Consider the following 20,777-nt stretch of genomic DNA (forward strand, 5'->3'; position numbering starts at 1 on the left):
TAGGAGACTGCAAGGTGACTTGGATAGGCTGGGTGAGTGGGCAAATGTTGGGCAGATGCAGTATAATGTGGATAAATGTGAGGTTATCCATTTTGGTGGCAAAAACGGGAAAGCAGACTATTATCTAAATGGTGGCCGATTGGGAAAGGGGGAAGATGCAGCGAGACCTGGGTGTCATGGTACACCAGTCATTGAAGGTAGGCATGCAGGTGCAGCAGGCAGTAAAGAAAGCGAATGTTATGTTGGCTTTCATAGCAAGAGGATTTGAGTATAGGAGCAGGGAGGTTCTACTGCAGTTGTACAGGGTCTTGGTGAGACCACACCTGGAGTATTGCGTACAGTTTTGGTCTCCAAATCTGAGGAAGGACATTATTGCCATAGAGGGAGTGCAGAGCAGGTTCACCAGACTGATTCCTGGGATGTCAGGACTGTCTTATGAAGAAAGACTGGATAGACTTGGTTTATACTCTCTAGAATTTAGGAGATTGAGAGGGGATCTTATTGAAACTTACAAAATTCTTAAGGGGTTGGACAGGCTAGATGCAGGAAGACTGTTCCCGATGTTGGGGAAGTCCAGGACAAGGGGTCACAGCTTAAGGATAATGGGGAAATCCTTTAAAACCGAGATTTTTCACACAGAGAGTGGTGAATCTCTGGAACTCTCTGCCATAGAGGGTAGTTGAGGCCAGTTCATTGGCTATATTTAAGAGGCAGTTAGATGTGGCCCTTGTTGCTAAGGGGATCAGGGGGTATGGTGAGAAGGGAGGTACGGGATACTGAGTTGGATGATCAGCCATGATCATATTGAATGGCGGTGCAGGCTCGAAGTACCGAATGGCCTACTCCTGCACCTAATTTCTATGTTTCTATGTTTCTATGTGATTGGTAGGAAAGAGCTATTTTTTGTCAGTAATATCTTTTCAGGTAACACATTATTTAAATGTGTAATTATATTAGAAATATCGATCAGTACAGCAAAGGAACAAGCCCTTTGGATCACAATGTCTGTACTGGACATGATGCCAAGACCAACTTTATCAACCTGCACATAATCCATATGTAAGGTCATGTGATCGGAACAGAATTAGGCCATTCGTCCTATCAAGCCTGCTCCGCCATTCGATCATGGCCGATCTATCTCTCCCTCTGAACCCCCATTCTCCTTCCTTCTCCCCATAACCCCCGATATCTCCTATTCCCTGATATCTCCATTCCCCGATATCTCCATTCCCCCATATCTCCATTCCCTGATATCTCCATTCCCCCATATCTCCATTCCCCCATATCTCCATTCCCCCATATCTCCATTCCCCGATATCTCCATTCCCCCATATCTCCATTCCCTGATATCTCCATTCCCCCATATCTCCATTCCCTGATATCTCCATTCCCCCATATCTCCATTCCCTGATATCTCCCCATTCCATTCCCCATATCTCCATTCCCATGATATCTCCATTATCTCCCCATATCTCCATTCCCCGATATCTCCATTCCCCCATATCTCCATTCCCTGATATCTCCATTCCCCCATATCTCCATTCCCTGATATCTCCATTCCCCCATATCTCCATTCCCCGATATCTCCATTCCCTGATATCTCCATTCCCCGATATCTCCATTCCCTGATATCTCCATTCCCCGATATCTCCATTCCCCCATATCTCCATTCCCCGATATCTCCATTCCCTGATATCTCCATTCCCTGATATCTCCATTCCCCATCTCCATTCCCCGATATCTCCATTCCCCGATATCTCCATTCCCCCATATCTCCATTCCCCCATATCTCCATTCCCCCATATCTCCATTCCCCCATATCTCCATTCCCCCATATCTCCATTCCCCGATATCTTCATTCCCCGATATCTCCATTCCACGATATCTCCATTCCCCGATATCTCCATTCCCTGATATCTTCATTCCCCGATATCTCCATTCCCTGATATCTCCATTCCCTGATATCTCCATTCCCCGATATCTCCATTCCCCGATATCTCCATTCCCCGATATCTCCATTCCCCGATATCTCCATTCCCCGATATCTCCATTCCCCGATATCTCCATTCCCTGATATCTCCATTCCCCGATATCTCCATTCCACGATATCTCCATTCCACGATATCTCCATTCCCTGATATCTCCATTCCACGATATCTCCATTCCCTGCATATCCATGCACCTATCCAAAAGTCTCTTAAATGTCACTATCATACCTGACTCAAGCACCGCCTCCAGCAGTGTATTCCAGACACCCCAGTAAAACCCCCACGCTCCCCACATTTCCGTTAAACCGTGCCGCTCTCACCGTAAAGCTACGTGCAGAATGGTCATTGCTGTCAAATATTGTCTTCCTTTCACCATTTCTACTTTTGGAATTTCCATTTGACCTCTTGAAATCAAAAACCTTCATCTTGATAAGCAAAAGACATGAATCTCTCAAATGAAAAATTGTTATTAAAAGTAGAAATGCTCAAAATATCCAAAACTAAAGTATCTCAAGTAAACGAACATCTGGGAAGGAGATGAAGAGGAATTTGTTTAGTCAGAGGGTGGAATATCATAAATTCATTGCCACAGAAGGCTGTGGAGGTCGTCAATGGATATTTTTACGGCAGAGATAGATAGATTTTTGATAGATTATGGGTGTCGGGTTAAGGGGAGAAGACCGGAGAATGGGATTAGGAGGGAGAGATTGATCAGCCATGATTGAATGGCAGAGTAGACTTAATGGGCCGAATTGCCTAATTCTGCTCCTATCACTTATGACCTTATTACTTTTTGACTATCCAACACACTAGGAACAATTTACAATTTTACCAAAGCCAATTAACCTACAGAACTGCACATCTTTGGAGTGTAAGAGGAAACTGGAGCACCTGGAGAAAACCCACACCGTCACAGAGAGAACGTACAAACTCCGTACACCCGTAGTCAGGATCTAACCCGGGTCTCTGGTGCTGTAAGGCAGCAATTCTACTGCTGCGCCACCATGCCCCCACTTCTCATTCAGTTTCCTCCCCACCCCCCCCACTACGATCAGTCTGAAGAAGGGACCCGGCCCAAAACGTCACCCATAAATGTTCTCCAGAGATGGTGCCTGAGTTACTCCAGCCCTCCACTCTGTTCATGAGTAATCTGGCTGATGTTTACCGATCATCTCTTTGGACAGATTAGATTAAAATCAAAAACAGAATAAGATGGAAAAAATCATCAGTTTGTAGATGTTGTGACTAAAATGCGCAAACCTGAAGATGTTTACTTTCTCACAAACGTTCTCTAACCTGCTGACAATTTTCAGCATTTATCAATTTTCTAGAATCTGCCTTTTTGTTTAGTTGAGATTAAAATTAACTGCATTAAAAGCAGCACCTCCATCTAATAGTACAGGCATTTAATAAATCTAGCCACTGAAAACATGTTTGTTTAACTAAGCTTTTCTCCCTCTACATTCATAATTCTGAGTTATCAACAAGAAAATATCCTTTAGTCATTATAAACTTTTGCTGCATATATTGATGTAAATTGTTTAATCTTTGTGACATCTAAAATAGCCATCAATGTTTCAAAGTACGTCAATAATAATATTGCTGATGTTGTAATGGAGTTTGAGATGTGATCAATAACCTTTATCATTTCTGATTCATGAAACGATTACTACTTGCAGCCTACAGGTGTGAGAATTGGCAGCTGATCCCTGTAGCTTTAAAGACAAACCGTGCACCTCACACCTGGTGCAGAGCTCCAGGTAAGAGATCTGTGTACACTGAATGGTTAAACTAGTCAAAGGGGGAAATTACTGATGACTGCTATTAACTATACCATGTATTGGAGATTTTTAACTGACTGACAAGCCACCTGGATCCGATTTGCCTGCTGTTGAGACGAGCTCTTTCCTGCAGCATATGCAGTGCTTTGGAAAGCCAGTTCCCAGTCCGTCTGAGAAGCCCAGCAGAGCTGAGGGTCTCTTCAAGCATATGGAGCAGGTCCTGCCCCTGGGTTGCCATGACAGCTGCCGAGACCTTGCCCCAGGCTCGCCAGCTGTCCACATTGTCGGTTCCATTGGACATTCATGAAGGTTTGTGGCATTCAAATTTAAAACCCCTTGGACACTTATATATATAAAACCCACATATATACACAGTCATTTTTATTATTTTGGTTTTAAATCTTTTGGTGGGTTTTTAATTAAAACAAAATATTTTTTGATCTTTTAATTTGTTACATGATTTTTGTTTGTGATTAAGAAAAAAAACTTTTAATGGTGTATTTTTTAAATTTTTTAAATCTTTTAATTTATGTATAAGAATTAAAAGATTTATAATATGGAAAAAAAAGATTTTGTTTTTGATGACGAAAATCTTTTATATATATATATATATATATATATATATATATATAGATATATATATATATATATATATATATATATATATATATATATATATATATATATATATATATATATATATATATATATATATATATATATCTATATATATATATATCTCTATATATATATATATATATATATATATATATATATATATCAATATATATATCTATATATATATATATATACACGATGGAACTCAGCCATTTCCTTCTGATGTAGTCAATGTGACCACTGGGTGATCAACAGGGGGTTCCCTGCTGTACTGGGAAACCAGACAAAATGGACTTAATCTTGTGGTAAGTCTACTTCCTCAGGTGACCATGAGACCAGTATGGTTATACCAGTATATAGACCAGTTGGACCAATATAAAGAGCATACTTAGCTGGATTGGAAAAGTGGGCATTACCAGGGTGGCACGGTGGCGCAGCGGTAGAGTTGGTGCCTTACAGTGCCAGAGCCGACAGGTGCTGTCTGTACGGAATTTGTACGTTCTCCCCGTGAACTGCGTGGGTTTTCGCCGGGTGCTCCGGTTTCCCCCCACGCTCCAAAGACGAACTGGTTTGTAGGCTTGGTATAATTGTAAATTGTCCCTGGTGTGTGTAGGATAGTGTTAGTGTGCAGGGACCGTTGATCAGAGTGGAGTCGGTGGGCCAAAGGGTCTGATTCCACGCTGTATCTCTAAATCCAAAATTGAACATATCACTGTACGTTGTTGGAGTTTTGGGCTTCCAGTTAAGTAGGTAAAAGACAGCAGAACTGGCTAAATCAATCAGCTCTTCAGTGGTAGGAGGAGATTACATATTTTATAAAGTGACCTCTTGTGTATGAACATTTTAATGGTAGTTATATCTGTCATTTCATAGAGATATCTTCTAAGACCAGAATCAGTTTATATTTGTATATGGCTAGCATAAAGGTATGTGTATTTAATAATGAAAATCAAAAAATCAAACGGTACTCTAAGCCTATAAAACACAGAATTATAATTCACATTAGATTGATAGTCTTTCATTTAATGTAGTGTATTTCAACCTGTTAACAGATTTCATCCAGATAAACCTCCCACCCTTGTAAATGAGGAAAGTGGTATCTGTAAAGGCCTGGATGATCAGGACAAGGCCAGGTTCAGAAGTAGTTTAATCAATCATGGCAAACTCACAGAACGCCCGTGAGCAGCCCCTGGGAAGCCCCATGGCCAGACAATTGTGCCTGTCCCTCAAGAGCCGAGGGTGATGACCCAAGGAGTCGCCAAACCCTAAGGGACCGCCACAGGACCCCCCCCCCAAGAACCCGAGGCACGAAACGGACAGGAGGGCGTACACGGCGGCCAGCCCGGGTACATACCATGCCCAGCACAGGAACGGGCAACTGACCAATAGGTGCAGGGGACAGAGTAGCCACTGGAGGAGGTACCCTAGACGGATAGCGCCCTCGCTTACGGGGCCGCGCTACCAGCACCGGCCGATCAATGTCAATGTACGCCGGCTTCAGCCGCGCAACCGAAACAGTCTCATGCTGGCCCCCCATGTCTAGGACGAAAGTGGACGAGCCATGTTCCAGGACCCGGAAGGGACCCTTGTACGGGCCGCTGGAGAGGTGTCCGATGAGCATCCCTGCGCAGGAAGACGAACTGGCAGTCCTCCAGAGCAGAGGGAGTTAGATGTGGCCCTTGTGGCTAAAGGTATCGGGGGTATGGAGAGACAGGATACTGAGTTGGATGATCAGCCATGATCATATTGAATGGCGGTGCAGGCTCGAAGGGCCGAATGGCCTACTCCTGCACCTATTTTCTATGTTTCTAACACCACAGTCACATCTGTGGAGTCTTTTAAGTTCCTTGGAACCATATCTCCAAGTCCTGAAATGGCCACTGTCAACTCAACAGACAAGAAGGCCCAACAGAGGATGTACTTCCTCCAGTCTGAGAAGCAACCTTCCACCATCAACTTTTGCTTCCTTCCATCGAGCCAATTTGCTATCCATTCAGTTATCTCTCCTTGGGTCCCATGCGAACTAACCTTCCAGAGCAGCCTACCATGCGGAACCTTGTCGAATGCCTTACTGAAGTCCATGTACACAACATCTACAACTCTGCCCTCATCAACCTTTTTGGTCACCTCTTCAAAACAATCAATCATATTTGTGAGACCATACACAAACCATACTGACTATCCCTAATCAGCGCTTGTTCATCCAAATGCCTGCATAACCTATCCCTCAGAATACTCTTCAGTAACTTTCCAACTAAAGATGTTAAGCTCACCGGCCTATAGTTCCCAGCATTTTCCCTGCAACCCTTCTTGAAAAGAGGCACAACATTTGCCACCCTGCAGTTTTCCAGCACCTCTCCTGTATTTAAGGACGACTCAATCAGTGCCCCCGCTATTTCCTCTCTAGTTTCCAGCAATGTCCTCGGATATATCTGATCAGGCCCAGGAGATTTAGACAATAGACAATAGGTGCAGGAGTAGGCCATTCGGCCCTTCGAGCCTGCACTGCCATTCAATGTGATCATGGCTGATCATCCCCAATCAGTTCCCCGTTCCTGCCTTCTCCCCATATCCCCTGACACCCGTATCTTTAAGAGCCCTCTCTAGCTTGTCTACTTTCAAACACAACAGTACCTTGACAGTAACACTGACTGCTCTCAAGACACTTCCAGTGACTGCTCCAATTTTCTCCGTCCTACTGTCTTTCTCCTGGGTAAAAACAGAAATACTACATCTGCAGTTCTTGCTTAAACCTAATTGAACTGTGATCACTGGTCCCAAAAGGCTCCTCCACACACACTTCATTAACTTGCCCCTCCCAATTTCCCAATACTAGATCCAGTGTTGCCCCCTCACGTATGGGGGCCTCCACTTACTGTTTAAGAAAACTCTCCTGAACACTTTTGAGGAATTGCACCCCATCTGAACCCTTTCTGAGTATAGTTCCCGAAACTCCTCCAGGGATGTACTTGATCCCAGCTGCCTATACCTGTCCCATGCACAGAAACATAGAAACATAGAAAATAGGTGCAGGAGGAGGCCATTCGGCCCGTTGAGCCTGCAACCATTCCATATCATCATGGCTGATCATCCAACTCGGTATCCTGTACCTGCCTTCTCTCCATACCCCCTGATCCCTTTAGCCACAAGGGCCACATCTAACTCCCTCTTAAATATAGCCAATGAACTGGCCTCAACTACCTTCTGTGGCAGAGAATTCCAGAGATTCACCACTCTCTGTGTGAAAAATGTTTTTTCTCATCTCGGTCCTAAAAGATTTCCCCCTTATCCTTAAACTGTGACCCCTTGTTCTGGACTTCCCCAACATCGGGAACAATCTTCCTGCATCTAGCCTGTCCAACCCCTTAAGAATTTATACGTTTCTATAAGATCCCCCCTCAATCTTCTAAATTCTAGCGAGTACAAGCCAAGTCAATCCAGTCTTTCTTCATATGAAAGTCCTGACATCCCAGGAATCAGTCTGGTGAACCTTCTCTGTACTACCTTTATGGCAAGAATGTCTTTCCTCAGATTAGGAGACCAAAACTGTACGCAATACTCCAGGTGTGGTCCCACCAAGACCCTGTACAACTGCAGTAGAACCTCCCTGCTCCTATACTCAAATCCTTTTGCTATGAAAGCTAACATACCATTCGCTTTCTTCACTGCCTGCTGCATCTGCATGCCTACTTTCAATGACTGGTGTACCATTCTTCTTGTTTTTGACTAACGTCTCAATTTTCCAAGTCAACCACGGTTCCTTACGTTTGCCCGCTTTGCCCTTCACTCTAACGGGGACGTACACATCCTGAGCTTTCTTGAATGAATGAATAAATTTATTGGCCAAGTATGTACACATACAAGGAATTTGCCTTGGTGCTCTGCTCGCCAGTAACAACACGACACATAGTAACAATTAAGAATGGCACATAAAACATTATGTGGGGATAGGTTATGCAGACATTTGGATGAGCAAGGGCTGATTAGGGATAGTCAGCCTGGTTTGTATCAATACTGAGAAGTGTGAGGTGTTGCATTTTGGGACGTTGAACAAGGGCAGGACCTACACAGTAAATGGTAGGCCTCTGGGTAGTGTTGTAGAGCAAAGGGATCTAGGAGTACAGGTGCATGGTTCCATGAAGGTCGAGTCGCAGGTAAATAAGGTGATCAAAAAGGCTTTTGGCACTTTGGCCTTCATCAGTCAGAGTATTGAGTATAGAAGTCGGGAGGTCATGTTGCAGTTGTATAAGACGTTGGTGAGACCGCATTTAGAATATTGTGTTCAGTTCTGGGCAACATGTTATAGGAAAGATATTGTCAAGCTTGAAAGCTTCAGAAAAGATTTACGAGGATGTTGCCAGGACTAGAGGGTGTGAGCTACAGGGAGAGGTTGAGTAGGCTGGGTCTCTATTCCATGGAGCACAGGTGGATGAGGGGAGATCTTATAGAGGTATACAAAATCATGAGAGGAATAGATCGGTCACAGTCTCAAGCCCGGAGTAAGGGAATTGAGGACCAGAGACATTGGTTCAAGGTGAAGGGGAAAAGATTTATTAGGAATCTGAGGGGTAATTTTTCACACAAAGGGTGGTGGGTTTATGGGACAAGCTACCAGAGGAGGTAGTTGAAGCAGGGACTATCCCATCATTTAAGAAACAACTAGACAGGTACATGGGTAGGACAGGTTTGGAGGGATATGGACCAAGCACAGGCAAGGGAGATTAGTGTAACTGGGACATTGATGGTCGGTGTGTACCACTCTATGACTAAGAAGGCACTGGCTACCACCGATTGGTAGAACATCTGCAGCATCTTGCTGCAGACGTTGAAGGAGCAGATCCTTCTCAAAAGGTACAGGCGGCTCTGTCCCTTCTTGTACAGGGTCTCAGCGTTCCTGGACCAGTCCACTTTATTTAGCAATGTTACAAAATTTTGAGATTTAAAAAATCAAGTCTGCAATTTATCCCATCAGATAAAGCATAACAATAAGTTTAATTTGACACCAAATTCACTTTCATATCTCAAGTATTAAAAAAGTTATGACCATTTTCATACTCGGAAATTAGCATCTTGTTCCCTATTGATTTTCAATGGACATTACAAAAAAGCTGTGATCTTGGATAGTCAAACGCCCATTTCTTAAGGAAAGATTAAACAATTTTAAATAGCCTAAGTGTCCAAAGATGGTAGGCCGTTCAATTGCTGTAAATATGCCCATTTAAATCGGCTCTAGTGGGTTCATGTGGACTAGAAGTTGACAAGCGCTGGACTGTGCCCTCAAATGCCGAGAAAAATACTGCGGGATGTAAAAAGCCCAAAATGAATATCTGTTATAGATAACTTGCATATATAGGGCTGCCCCAGGTACATACCTTTACGTTTTGCTTTATAAAAAGGGGCTGCGAGCCTTCGAAATCAAGAGTAATTTTAAAACTATTATAACTATATTATCGAGGCCTATAAAACTAATAATACCTTTTGCGACCGGGTCTTGCAGCGATTTTTCGTTAATGATTTACTAGGCTGAACATGTGCGATTAGTACAGCCTAGTAAAAATCGCGTTTTAAACCCGCCCCCTCCAAACAGCGCCAAAATCGCCGACATGGCTGAGGGCAGATTCCCACTGACGATTCAGGTAGGTTTTGTAACATACCTACTTTATTGTCCAGGTACACTACAAGGTATTTGTACTCCTTGGTAATCTGCACATTCACACCATTGATGGAGATATGGGACAGGCGTGGCCCTCTTCTCCTAACGTCCACCACCAACTCCTTAGTCTTGTCGGTGTTGAGCTGCAGGTTATTCAGCCCACACTACTCAACAAAGTCATTGACTACACCTCTATTCAGCTTCCCTCCCCTCACTGATGCAGCTCACAATTGCAGAGTCATCAGAAAACCTCTGCAGGAGGCGGGGTCCGAGTTATATCTGAAGTCTGTGGTGTAGATTGTAAACAGGAAGAGAGAGAGGACCGACCCCTGTGGGGCCCCTTGTGTTGCTCAGCACCATGTCCGAGACACAGTTCTGTAGCCTGACATATTGTGGTCGTCCAGTCAGGTAGTGGGTGATCCAGGACACCACTGGCATTATTGTCAGTTTTCTCCCCAGCAGTGCAGGCTGAATGGTGTTAAAGGCATTGGAGAAGTCAAAGAACATGACTCTCACAATGCTTCCCTGCTTATCCAGGTGAGCATAGCAATGATGAAGCAGGTGGATGATGGCGTCCTCAACACCCATCTTTGTTTGGTCCAGGTAGGGATGAACCAGGGGTCGCAGGTGAGTGAGCACCAGCCACGCTAGGGACTCCATGATGTCTGTAGTCATTGGAGGAGCTGGGGCGCATCCTCCTTGGGACAGGAACCAGGCAGGGTGTCTTCCACATCACAGGAACCCTCTCCAGGATCAGGCTGAAGATATGCTGGAGTACTCTGCACAACTGGCTGGCACATGCATGGAGTACTCTAGGGCTGATACCATCAGGACCTGTAGCTGTGCGTGGTGGGGGGGGGTCTGCTCATCTCCCTCCCCAACCTTGATGGTCAGGCACGACAAAGAGAGGGCAGAGGAAGTGACCGGGGGATTGAGGGGGAGAGACTATCGGGGGGGCAGAGGCCCCACCATCTAATCTATTAAAAAACAGGTTTAGCTCATTGGCCCAGTCCTGATTGCTTTCCCTCCCCAGGCCACTGGTCTTCTTGTAGCCTGTAATCCTGTTTCACACCTCCCTCTTATTGTTCTGCTGAAGTTTACGCTCCAGCTTCCTCTTGTAGTCGTCCTTGCCCTGTCTCAGTCTTGCCTCCAGGTCTTCCTGCACCCGTTTCATCTCCTCCCTGTCACCATTCCTGAAGGCCCTCTTCTTCGGGTTGAGAAGGGCCTGTATATCACTGTGGAGCCAGGACTTGTTGTTGGGGAAACAGTGTACAATCTCCTCAGGGACAACGTTCTCCACCATAACTTTATGTAGCTGGTAAAACAGTCCACGAGTCCATCAATGTTGTTTCCATGGGGACCACAGAGTGCGTCCCAGTCTGTGATCTCAAAACAGCTCTGCAGAGCGTCACAGGCCTCCTGTGACCACGTCCTCGATGACCTTATGTAGCAATGTTACAAAATTTTGAGATTTAAAAAATCAAGTCTGCAATTTATCCCATCAGATAAAGCATAATAATAAGTTTAATTTGACACCTAATTCACTTTCATATCTCAAGTAATAAAAAAGTTATGGCCATTTTCACACTCGGAAATTAGCATCTTGTTCCCTATTGATTTTCTATGGACATAACAAAAAAGCCGTGATCATGGACAGTCAAAAGCCCATAACCTTCTTAAAAATTAAGAGAACTGAATGAAATTTTCAGTTATCATAGATTGAACCATTCTGAAACAAATATAAAATAATCTTACTTGGATGACCTGAAATTAAAGCATATAATTAGTTAGTTACCCAATTGTAGCTAATTTCAAACTTCAATTACTAGATCTAAACATCTATCCATTTCTTAATAAATGATTAACATTTTTAAATAGCCTAAGTGTCCAAATAATATTCACAAATAATTCACAATTAAACATGATTTTTAAATCTCATTTACATCAATTTATAGGCCAAATGGAAGGAATTTAGTGTCCAATTGCTGTAAATTAAAGTCAATTTAAATCAGCTTTCTAGTGGGTTCCTGTGAACGCGCTGGTTTAGAACGTTCACATTGCGCTGGATTTGTGCCCTCAAATGCCCAGAAAAATACTGCGGGATATCAAGAATCCAAAATGAACTACTCGCTATAGAAAATTTTATATAAACAGGGTTCTTAAGAAGCCCCTTTTAATGTAAAAATAAGGTACATACCTTTAATTGTTTGCTTTATAAAACCCTGGGGCTGCGAGAGGTTGCGGGTTGAGAGAGTGATTTTTAAACTACTATAACTATTATACAAGGCCATAAAAACTAATAATACCTTTTGCGACGGGGTCTTTCTGCGATTTTCCGTTAATGATTTACTAGGCTGAACATTTTCGATTGCAACAGCCTAGTAAAAATCGCGTTTTAAACCCGCCCCCTCTAAACAGTGCCAAAATCACACACACGAGGCTGGGACAGATTCTCAAACAACGCTCAGGTAGGTTTTGTAACATACCTACCTTATGGTCACAGGCAGCCTCTGGGCCATTGGCCTATACCTGGGTAGGAGGTGAACCAGGCTGTGGTGATTTCCCACTGGTATGCATCGTTTCTCACTGGCATCCAGCTTTTCCCACCAATATTCAGAATTTCCCACGTAGATAGATTTTGTGTCTTCGGTTTAAACCAACATCTGCAATTCCTTCATACACATTTTCCACTGGATCCCCCCCCCCCCCCCCCCATTGATTTGGGTAAATGAGAAAATGTGTTTGTGCAAAATATATTGATACTAGAATTAAACTTCTTAACGAAGGTCGTAGCAAAAGTTAGGACCGAAATAAGAAATAATTTAAGATTACAAATACAGCATTTATGACAATTATGAAATGAATGAATAGGCGAATACCCAGACCGCTGATGATGATGCTAGAATGAGACATTTTGGTTAAGAAACATAAAACTTGAGGCCCTTTGAATAAGTGCATGAGGTTGCTAATCTCTTTGGAACAAGCAGTTTCTTTCATCTGCAGGATTGTATGCAGTACAGAGTGGTGTTGCAATGGCAGCCGAGCTTACATATAAAATTCAGCAGTGATGTGATCACGACACTCATCGGATAGAATTATATCAATGTGGCCAAATTAAAAAACGCAAACATTCTGCACATACAGGTTCAAAGCCCAACATATTTGTCATCGAGACTGTTCTTGAACACGTGGCCAAGTTTCTATCAATGGATCCAATTATCGTAAAGCAGAAGAACCTGTATGCTCAGGGTGACCGAACGCCAATGGGCTTTATTCTGCCTTATTGCAGCATCCGAGACCTCTACGCATGTGAGTTTTCAACTTTATCATGATTGGTTCTGATTTTGTTCTGAGCTGATATATTTCATGCTATGAGTGAGTGTTTAAGGTTGACAAAAATAATGGTGCATAACTTGATTTCTGTCCACTGAATATTCAAACTATTCAAGTATGTCAATGCTATCTACAGATACATATTTGGAATTCCTTCAGGACACTCTAAAACACCACACTGATGTTTTGGCAGTTGCATCTAAAAGTGATGCATTAATACCTTTTTGCACATTGCAAACTAACAACAAAACATTTTTTCTTTTTAATTGGCGATTATTCATTCTTCTTTGTTGTACCAACACTAATTCTAATTATAACCCTGAAACACAAAAAAACAAACCACTTGCAGGTTCACTAAAATGTGCCAATTTATTCAAAGGATAATCTATCTATATTACTAAAAGTCTGATCTTGACCATTTCCTGTTGTTCTGTATATTGATTTTAGAAAAAACGCTGCCACTTACGGCTGTGATTTTTGGCCATCTTACTCAGTCCCCCTCTGCTGTGCAGGACAAGTGGATTTTTCCCATCGATGAAAAATAAAAGTTATTAGTGTTTAAAAATGTTGAGATTCTCTCTCCTGAAGGCCACGCCCCTTCCGGAGGGACTATAAAACCTGGAAGTGTTGAGTGCCTCAGTCAGTCTCTACAAGATGGGGGGAGCGAGAGGGTCATGTCTCTCAGTCTGAGCTGTGAATAACACTGAACACATGTCTACTAAACTGTGAGTGTGGTTTTACTGACATTGAGTGCCCTTAATGTGGTTTGAAAATGAAAATGGTTGGTTTGAAATAAAGCAAAGCAAATGGTGGTTGGTTGTGGTTAGTTCGAAATAAAGCACAGCAAGTGGTGGTTGGTTCGAAATTAAGCACTGCAAATGGTTGTTGGTGGTGGTTGGTTGGAAATGGCAAATGATTAAAAGAAGAACTTGACAACTTCTTGTTTGCACTATATATTGATGTTAGATAAAACGCTACCACTTACGGCTGTGATTTTTGGCCATCTTACTTAGTCCCCCTCCGCTCATCAGGTGCAGAGGATTCTTCCCATCAATTGAAAAATAAAAGTGCTATTAGTGTTTAAAAAATGTTGAGAATCTCTAGCCTGTCAATCAGGGCATTAAGGCCACGCCCCTTCCGGTGGGAGGGGGAGAGATTATAAAACTCGGAAGTTAAAATATATCAAATTAGTGCAGAATGGTGTGCTCTTTTGCATTGCGCACTATTCAACTATTTGCGAGTAGATCATCTAATTTTTAATTTCCATTTCCAACCTATCCACTGATGAATGCACAAATTGACATTTAAACAAAACAATTACTTCAAATTGGCCATTGTACGCAGAAGTCTAGGAGACACTTGGGAGACATGGACACAACACAGAGCCTTTCCTTCAGTGCCCCTCTGGTGCATTGAAGCACTAACCTCCTTTGTTGGCTTCACTCTGGACAGCTCTGTTAACGAAAGTGGACGTGGCAGGACGCATGGAAACAATTAAGAAGTTTAACGCCGACAACCTGTGGAAGAAGAAAGGACTGGCGGTGGTTCCTCTTAAATACTGCATGTACTGGAGCTGGGGATGTTACCTGTGTGAGTGTTGACATTAAATACTGCGGTGGAGAAACTGGTTAAGGGCACAATTGGAATCAGAAGGGGATTTCCTGGACATGGAAATATAATGGCCTTATTGTTCACTGTCGGCATGTGTAGTGGTTTCCCTTTTTGTGTACATGTTGAGTTTGCTGTTTCCAATTATTCCACATGTTGGTTTTCATGGTGAAGGCATCACCTTTATTACATTTGGCAATTGTAAAACATAATGTATTTATTTAGAACATAGACCGGTGCAGGAACAAGCCCTTTGAGCCACAATGTCCATGCCAAACATGGTGGCAGATTAAACTAATCTCCACTGCCTGCATGTGATCCATTCCCTGCACTACCATGCACCTGAATGAAAGCCTCGTAAACGCTATTATCGTATCTGCCTCCACCCCCAACCGTGTGTTCCACGCACCCACCATTGTCTAAAACAATCTTGCCTCTCACGTCTCCGTTAAACTTTGTCCCCTCAGTAGACTAGAGCTCTGACCTCTAGTCTTTGATATTTCCATCCTGGGGGGGGGGGGGGGGTGGGGGGGTACTAATTGTTTACCCCATCTATGCATAAAGTCATACAACATTGAAACATGCTCTTCGTGCCCACTTGCCCACACTGGCTAACTTGTCCAATCTACACTAGTCCCACCTGCTTGTGTTTGGCTCGTATCCCTCCAAACCTGTCCTATCCATGTACCTGTCTAATTGTTTCTTAAACTTTGCAATAGTCCCTGCCTCCTCTGTCTGCTTATTCCATACACCCACCACCCTCTCATAATTGCCTCTCGTTCATTTATATGCTTCTATCAGGTCTCCCCTCAACCTCTGACACTCTGGAGGAAATAAACCAAGTTAGTGGATTATGGTGGGAGAAATGGTCCAAGGCAGGGGCACGGGCAAATGCAAGCTGGAAGAACAGCACCTCATATTCTACTCTGGTAACTTACAACACAATGGTATGAGCATTGAATTCTCCAATTTCAAATATTAGCCACCCTAACTCCCCACCCCCTCTTTTCCCTGCTCCCCAGCCACCACCACTTTGGTGCTTACCCATTTCAGCAGACGTCTCCCACCACCCCTTCATTCATTCATCATCGTTGAAAACATTAGCGACGCAGTGGTGCAGATTTCCGACGGGAACGGTGACGGACGCTCCACACATCTCTGTCCGCCAGTTCCTGCGGACTTCCGCCGCTGGAAGTATAAGATTCTGGTGTGTGTGTGTGTGTGTGTGTGTGTGTGTGTGTGTGTGTGTGTGTGTGTGTGTGTGTGCTTTATCATCATTCCTTACAATGCTGTGTACGACAGTGATCGCAACTTCTACTGAAGTGTGGATGGCCGTTGACTCGCTAGAAGCTCATCCGCCCTTTGACTGGTCGTGTTTGTGGTCCTGCTGGGGATCCATAGCCCCCTCCTCACCTGACAAACCCAGGTGGGGGAGACGGTTTAGTCGTGGACCATCCGATCATGGAGCAGGTAGCACGGGATTACATGGTACCCGTGGCGGGGGGAACTCCCCCCTGACCCATTCCTCCTGCTACTTATTTCCCGCCACCCATCCCTGTATACGCCTTCTCCATCGCCCAATCCGATGTTTCCTTTTTATTTTATTTTCCTCCTTCCACCCTTTCCCTGGCTTTACATTTCGCTGCTCTCCTTTCCTTATCTGACACGTTTTGGTCTCCTCTTCACCTCATATCTCTATCCACCTCCCAACCACTCCCTTCACCTGCATTTGCCTACAACTTGCCAGACTTTGGCCCAACCCTATCCCTTTTCCAGTTTTCTTCCACCTGCCCAATCAGTCTGAAGAAGGGTCTCCCCCCCCAAAAAAAATGTAATCTGTCCATTCCCTCCACAGATGCTGCCTGAGCTGCTGAATTATTCCAGCATTTTGCTTTTTGCTTAAAAACAGGAACAGCTATGGATGCTTATCTACCCAGAATGTTGTGGGTTGTAGCTTTACTTGCTAAGCTGCGTGAAGTTACTCGAGCATTCATTCAATGGGTGATCTGACTGCAACCTCAACTCCACAGCTCCATCTATCATCAGGAATTTTTTCATTCCCTTCCTTAAAAACAAGCTGCCCTGTCTCTGCTTCAAAACATATTCAGAGGCTCTACTACCCTCTTGTGGAAGAGTCTTCCAGATAATCACAATCCTCAAAGAAAATCCTCAGTGGGACACAGCGGTAGAGTTGTTGCCTTCCAGGGCCAGAGACCCAGGTTCGAGCCTGACTATGGTGCTGGCTGTAAGAAGTTTGTATTTGTAAGTTTCTCCCTGTGACACGTGGGTTTTCTCTGAGTGCTCTGGTTTCCGCCCATACTCAAGATGTGCAGATTTGTAGGTTAATTGGCTTCTGTAAAATCTCCCTAGTATATAGGATAGAACGAGTTACGGGTGATTGTTGGTCGGTGGGGACACGGTGGGCCGAAAGCCCTATTTCCACGCTGTATCTCTGAAGTTTAAACAAAGTGCCTCATCTCTGTCTTAAAAGACCATCATTTATTTAACCATATAACATATAACCATATCACAATTACAGCACGGAAACAGGCCATCTCGGCCCTACAAGTCCGTGCCGAACAACTTTTTTCCCCTTAGTCCCACCTGCCTGCACTCATACCATAACCCTCCATTCCCTTCTCATCCATATCCCTATCCAATTTATTTAAATGATACCAACGAACCTGCCTCCACCACTTCCACTGGGAGCTCATTCCACACCGCTACCACTCTCTGAGTAAAGAAGTTCCCCCTCATGTTACCCCTAAACTTCTGTCCCTTAATTCTGAAGTCATGTCCTCTTGTTTGAATCTTCTCTATTACCATAAGAAAAGAGAAAAAGGAAGGTGGAGCTATACCTGCCCCCCAGCCCCCCCGCCCACCTCACCCAGCACAGCATCGGATTTAAATTTAAATTTGTGTTGCACCATGCTATTCTTGTACAAATTCGGTGAAGGGTGTCCATGTCTTGAGAAATGGATCTGTTTTTTCCGCCAAGACAAGCCGAATGTTTTCCAAATGTAGTGTCTCGGACATTTATTTTTAAACAGCATTGCCTAGTTCTCAATTCTTCCACAATGAAAACATATTAGAGTCAGGGTTATACAGCACGAAAACAAGCTCTTCGGCCTAACTTGCCCTTTCCAACCAACATGCCAATCCCATCCTTTTTGTCCAAACCTGTGTGATTTTAGAGGTGGCATTGCTGGCAGAGCTGCTGCCTTTCAGCGCCAGAGACCCGGGTTCGATCCCTAACTGAAGTGCTGGCTATGTGGAGTTTGCACACTCTCTTTGTGACCACGTGGGTTACCTCCGGGTACTCCAGTATCCTCCAGAATCCCAAAGACTTGCAAGTTTGCGGTTAATTGGCTCCTGTAATTTCCCCAAGTGTGTTGGGGGTGGATGAGAAAGTGGGATAACCTAGAACTAGTGAGAAACAGATCATCAAAGATCAATATGGACATGTTGGGCAAATGGGTCTGTTTCCACACCTTTTTTTCAATTAGTCATTCAATCAGTATTTGTAATGAATATGAAGGTGTAATGGATTTGACACACACTTATAAATTTCTGCAAATATAAACCTCGCCATTCCATCCTTTCCTTATGAGGGAAATGTGTATATTATTTATTCCCTTTATTCTATTACTTCATTAAACTGAATTGCAGATGCCTTATATTAATAACATTCTCAGTGAAGCTTTGCCTAAGGCAATTTAATCTTTTATTAGCCCTAAAATAGTTATCTATAGGAAGCATCATCTTACTGGCCTATTAAATAGGTTACCATATGAAATGCTAATTACAGCTTCTCTACAGTTAGTTCTCACATCTCTCAAAGCATTCAGAGGTATTAGCCGGAGGTTGCAAGGAGATCTAATAGAAGTATATAAAATTATGAGAGTCATTGATCTTAAGAGTAGAATTAGGCCATTCAGCCGATCAATCATGGCTGATCTATCTCTCCCTCCTAACCCCATTCTCCTGCCTTCTCCCCATAACCTCTGACACCTGTACTAATCGAGAATCTATTTATCTCTGCCTTAAATATATCCACTGACTTTGCCTCCACAGCCTTGTATGGGTTCAGTCTTGAATGATGTCTGTGTGGAGTTTGCACTTTCCACCTGTGAACACATGAGTTTTCTTCAGGTATTCCCGTTTCCTCCCCCATCCCAAAGACATGCGGAGTGGTAGGTTAAATGGCCTCTGTAAATGAGTGGGTGCAGACGTGGGCTAACGTAGAGCTAGTGTGAACGGGTGATCAATCGATGGTCAGCATGAAGGGCCTGATTCCACTGTGTCACTAAACCGAGCTTAAACTATCAACTACGAGAAAAAGTAGTAACTTTTCATTTTGGCATGTTAATTGTTCTGGAGCACATTCTGTATTTCCTAACAACAATTATTGATTTCAGGCACTGTTTCAGTGTTTGCCAGTGATGGTTCAGTTATAATATCACATGGTGGAATTGAATCAGGTCAAGGATTGAATACCAAGGTAAGCTGCTGAATCAGTGGAATAATAACAGCTTTGCCTGTGGGCCAGGTTTTATTTCTTTCTTTCTTCCTTTTAATTTCTTGATCCCAACCTTTTCCTCTTAATTTTCCTCTCTTTGCACCTTGTATCTCACTTGCTGGATTTCATTTTGCTCCTCGCATACAAATTATCGGGCAGTCAAACTCATTTCAGTAGAGCTAAGGCATCCTGAATTAGAAATGTAATAGGGTGAGATGAATGCAGAACGTTTTGGATGGATAACCACAAGGGAGAGATAGGCTTATTCTGTTAAATTGGGTGGAAAGTACCAAATCGCCATGCAACGTTAGTCACCATGTGGAGGAAGTGAGTGTTTAGCCAGTGACAGTGCACTCCTGCATTTGAGTCAGAAGATGATGGATTCCTGACACAAAGCCATGCAGCATCTGCTGATTGACTTTAAAATATGGCCATTCAAGACCGCAGTGGCATCCTAGAGTATACCCTGCTCTGGAAATAGCAACGACTGACTCAGCGATAGTGTTCAGAAGTGAAAGGAGTAGAATTAGGCCATTCGGCCCATCGAGTCTACTCCGCCATTCATAGAAACATAGAAACATAGAAATTAGGTGCAGGAGTAGGCCATTCGGCCCTTCCAGCCTGCACCGCCATTCAATATGATCATTGCTGATCATCCAACTCAGTATCTTGTACCTGCCTTCTCTCCATACCCCCTGAACCCTTTAACCACAAGGGCCACATCTAACTCCCTCTTAAATATAGCCAATGAACTGTGGCCTCAACTACCTTCTGTGGCAGAGAATTCCACAGATTCACCACTCTCTGTGTGAAAAATGTTTTTCTCGTCTCGGTCCTAAAAGATTTCCCCCTTATCCTTAAACTGTGACCCCTTGTTCTGGACTTCAGATTCAGATTCAGATTCAACTTTAATTGTCATTGTCAGTGTACAGTACAGAGACAACAAAATGCAATCCCCAACATCGGGAACAATCGTCCTGCATCTAGCCTGTCCAACCCCTTAAGAATTTTGTAAGTTTCTATAAGATCCCCCCTCAATCTTCTAAATTCTAGCGAGTACAAACCGAGTCTATCCAGTCTTTCTTCATATGAAAGTCCTGACATCCCAGGAATCAGTCTGGTGAACCTTCTCTGTACTCCCTCTATGGCAAGAATGTATTTCCTCAGATTAGGAGACCAAAACTGTACGCAATACTCCAGGTGTGGTCTCACCAAGACCCTGTACAACTGCAGTAGAATCATGGCTGGTCTCTGCCCCCTAATCCCATTTTCCTGCC

At 43.5% G+C, this 20,777-nt stretch overlaps 1 protein-coding gene across 1 annotated transcript in view; it reads left to right on the forward strand.

The window, feature by feature from the left end:
• Positions 1 to 20,777, forward strand: part of LOC129695930 (uncharacterized) — a 154,488-nt gene that overhangs the window by 94,376 nt on the left and 39,335 nt on the right. The window contains exons 21-24 of the mRNA XM_055633409.1: positions 3,668 to 3,748; positions 13,185 to 13,349; positions 14,826 to 14,963; positions 19,400 to 19,482. Coding sequence (XP_055489384.1) covers positions 3,668 to 3,748; positions 13,185 to 13,349; positions 14,826 to 14,963; positions 19,400 to 19,482 — 467 coding nt within the window. The remainder of the gene's footprint in view (positions 1 to 3,667; positions 3,749 to 13,184; positions 13,350 to 14,825; positions 14,964 to 19,399; positions 19,483 to 20,777) is intronic.

Source organism: Leucoraja erinacea, chromosome 3, assembly GCF_028641065.1.
Source record: "Leucoraja erinacea ecotype New England chromosome 3, Leri_hhj_1, whole genome shotgun sequence".
Lineage (NCBI taxonomy): Eukaryota > Metazoa > Chordata > Chondrichthyes > Rajiformes > Rajidae > Leucoraja > Leucoraja erinaceus.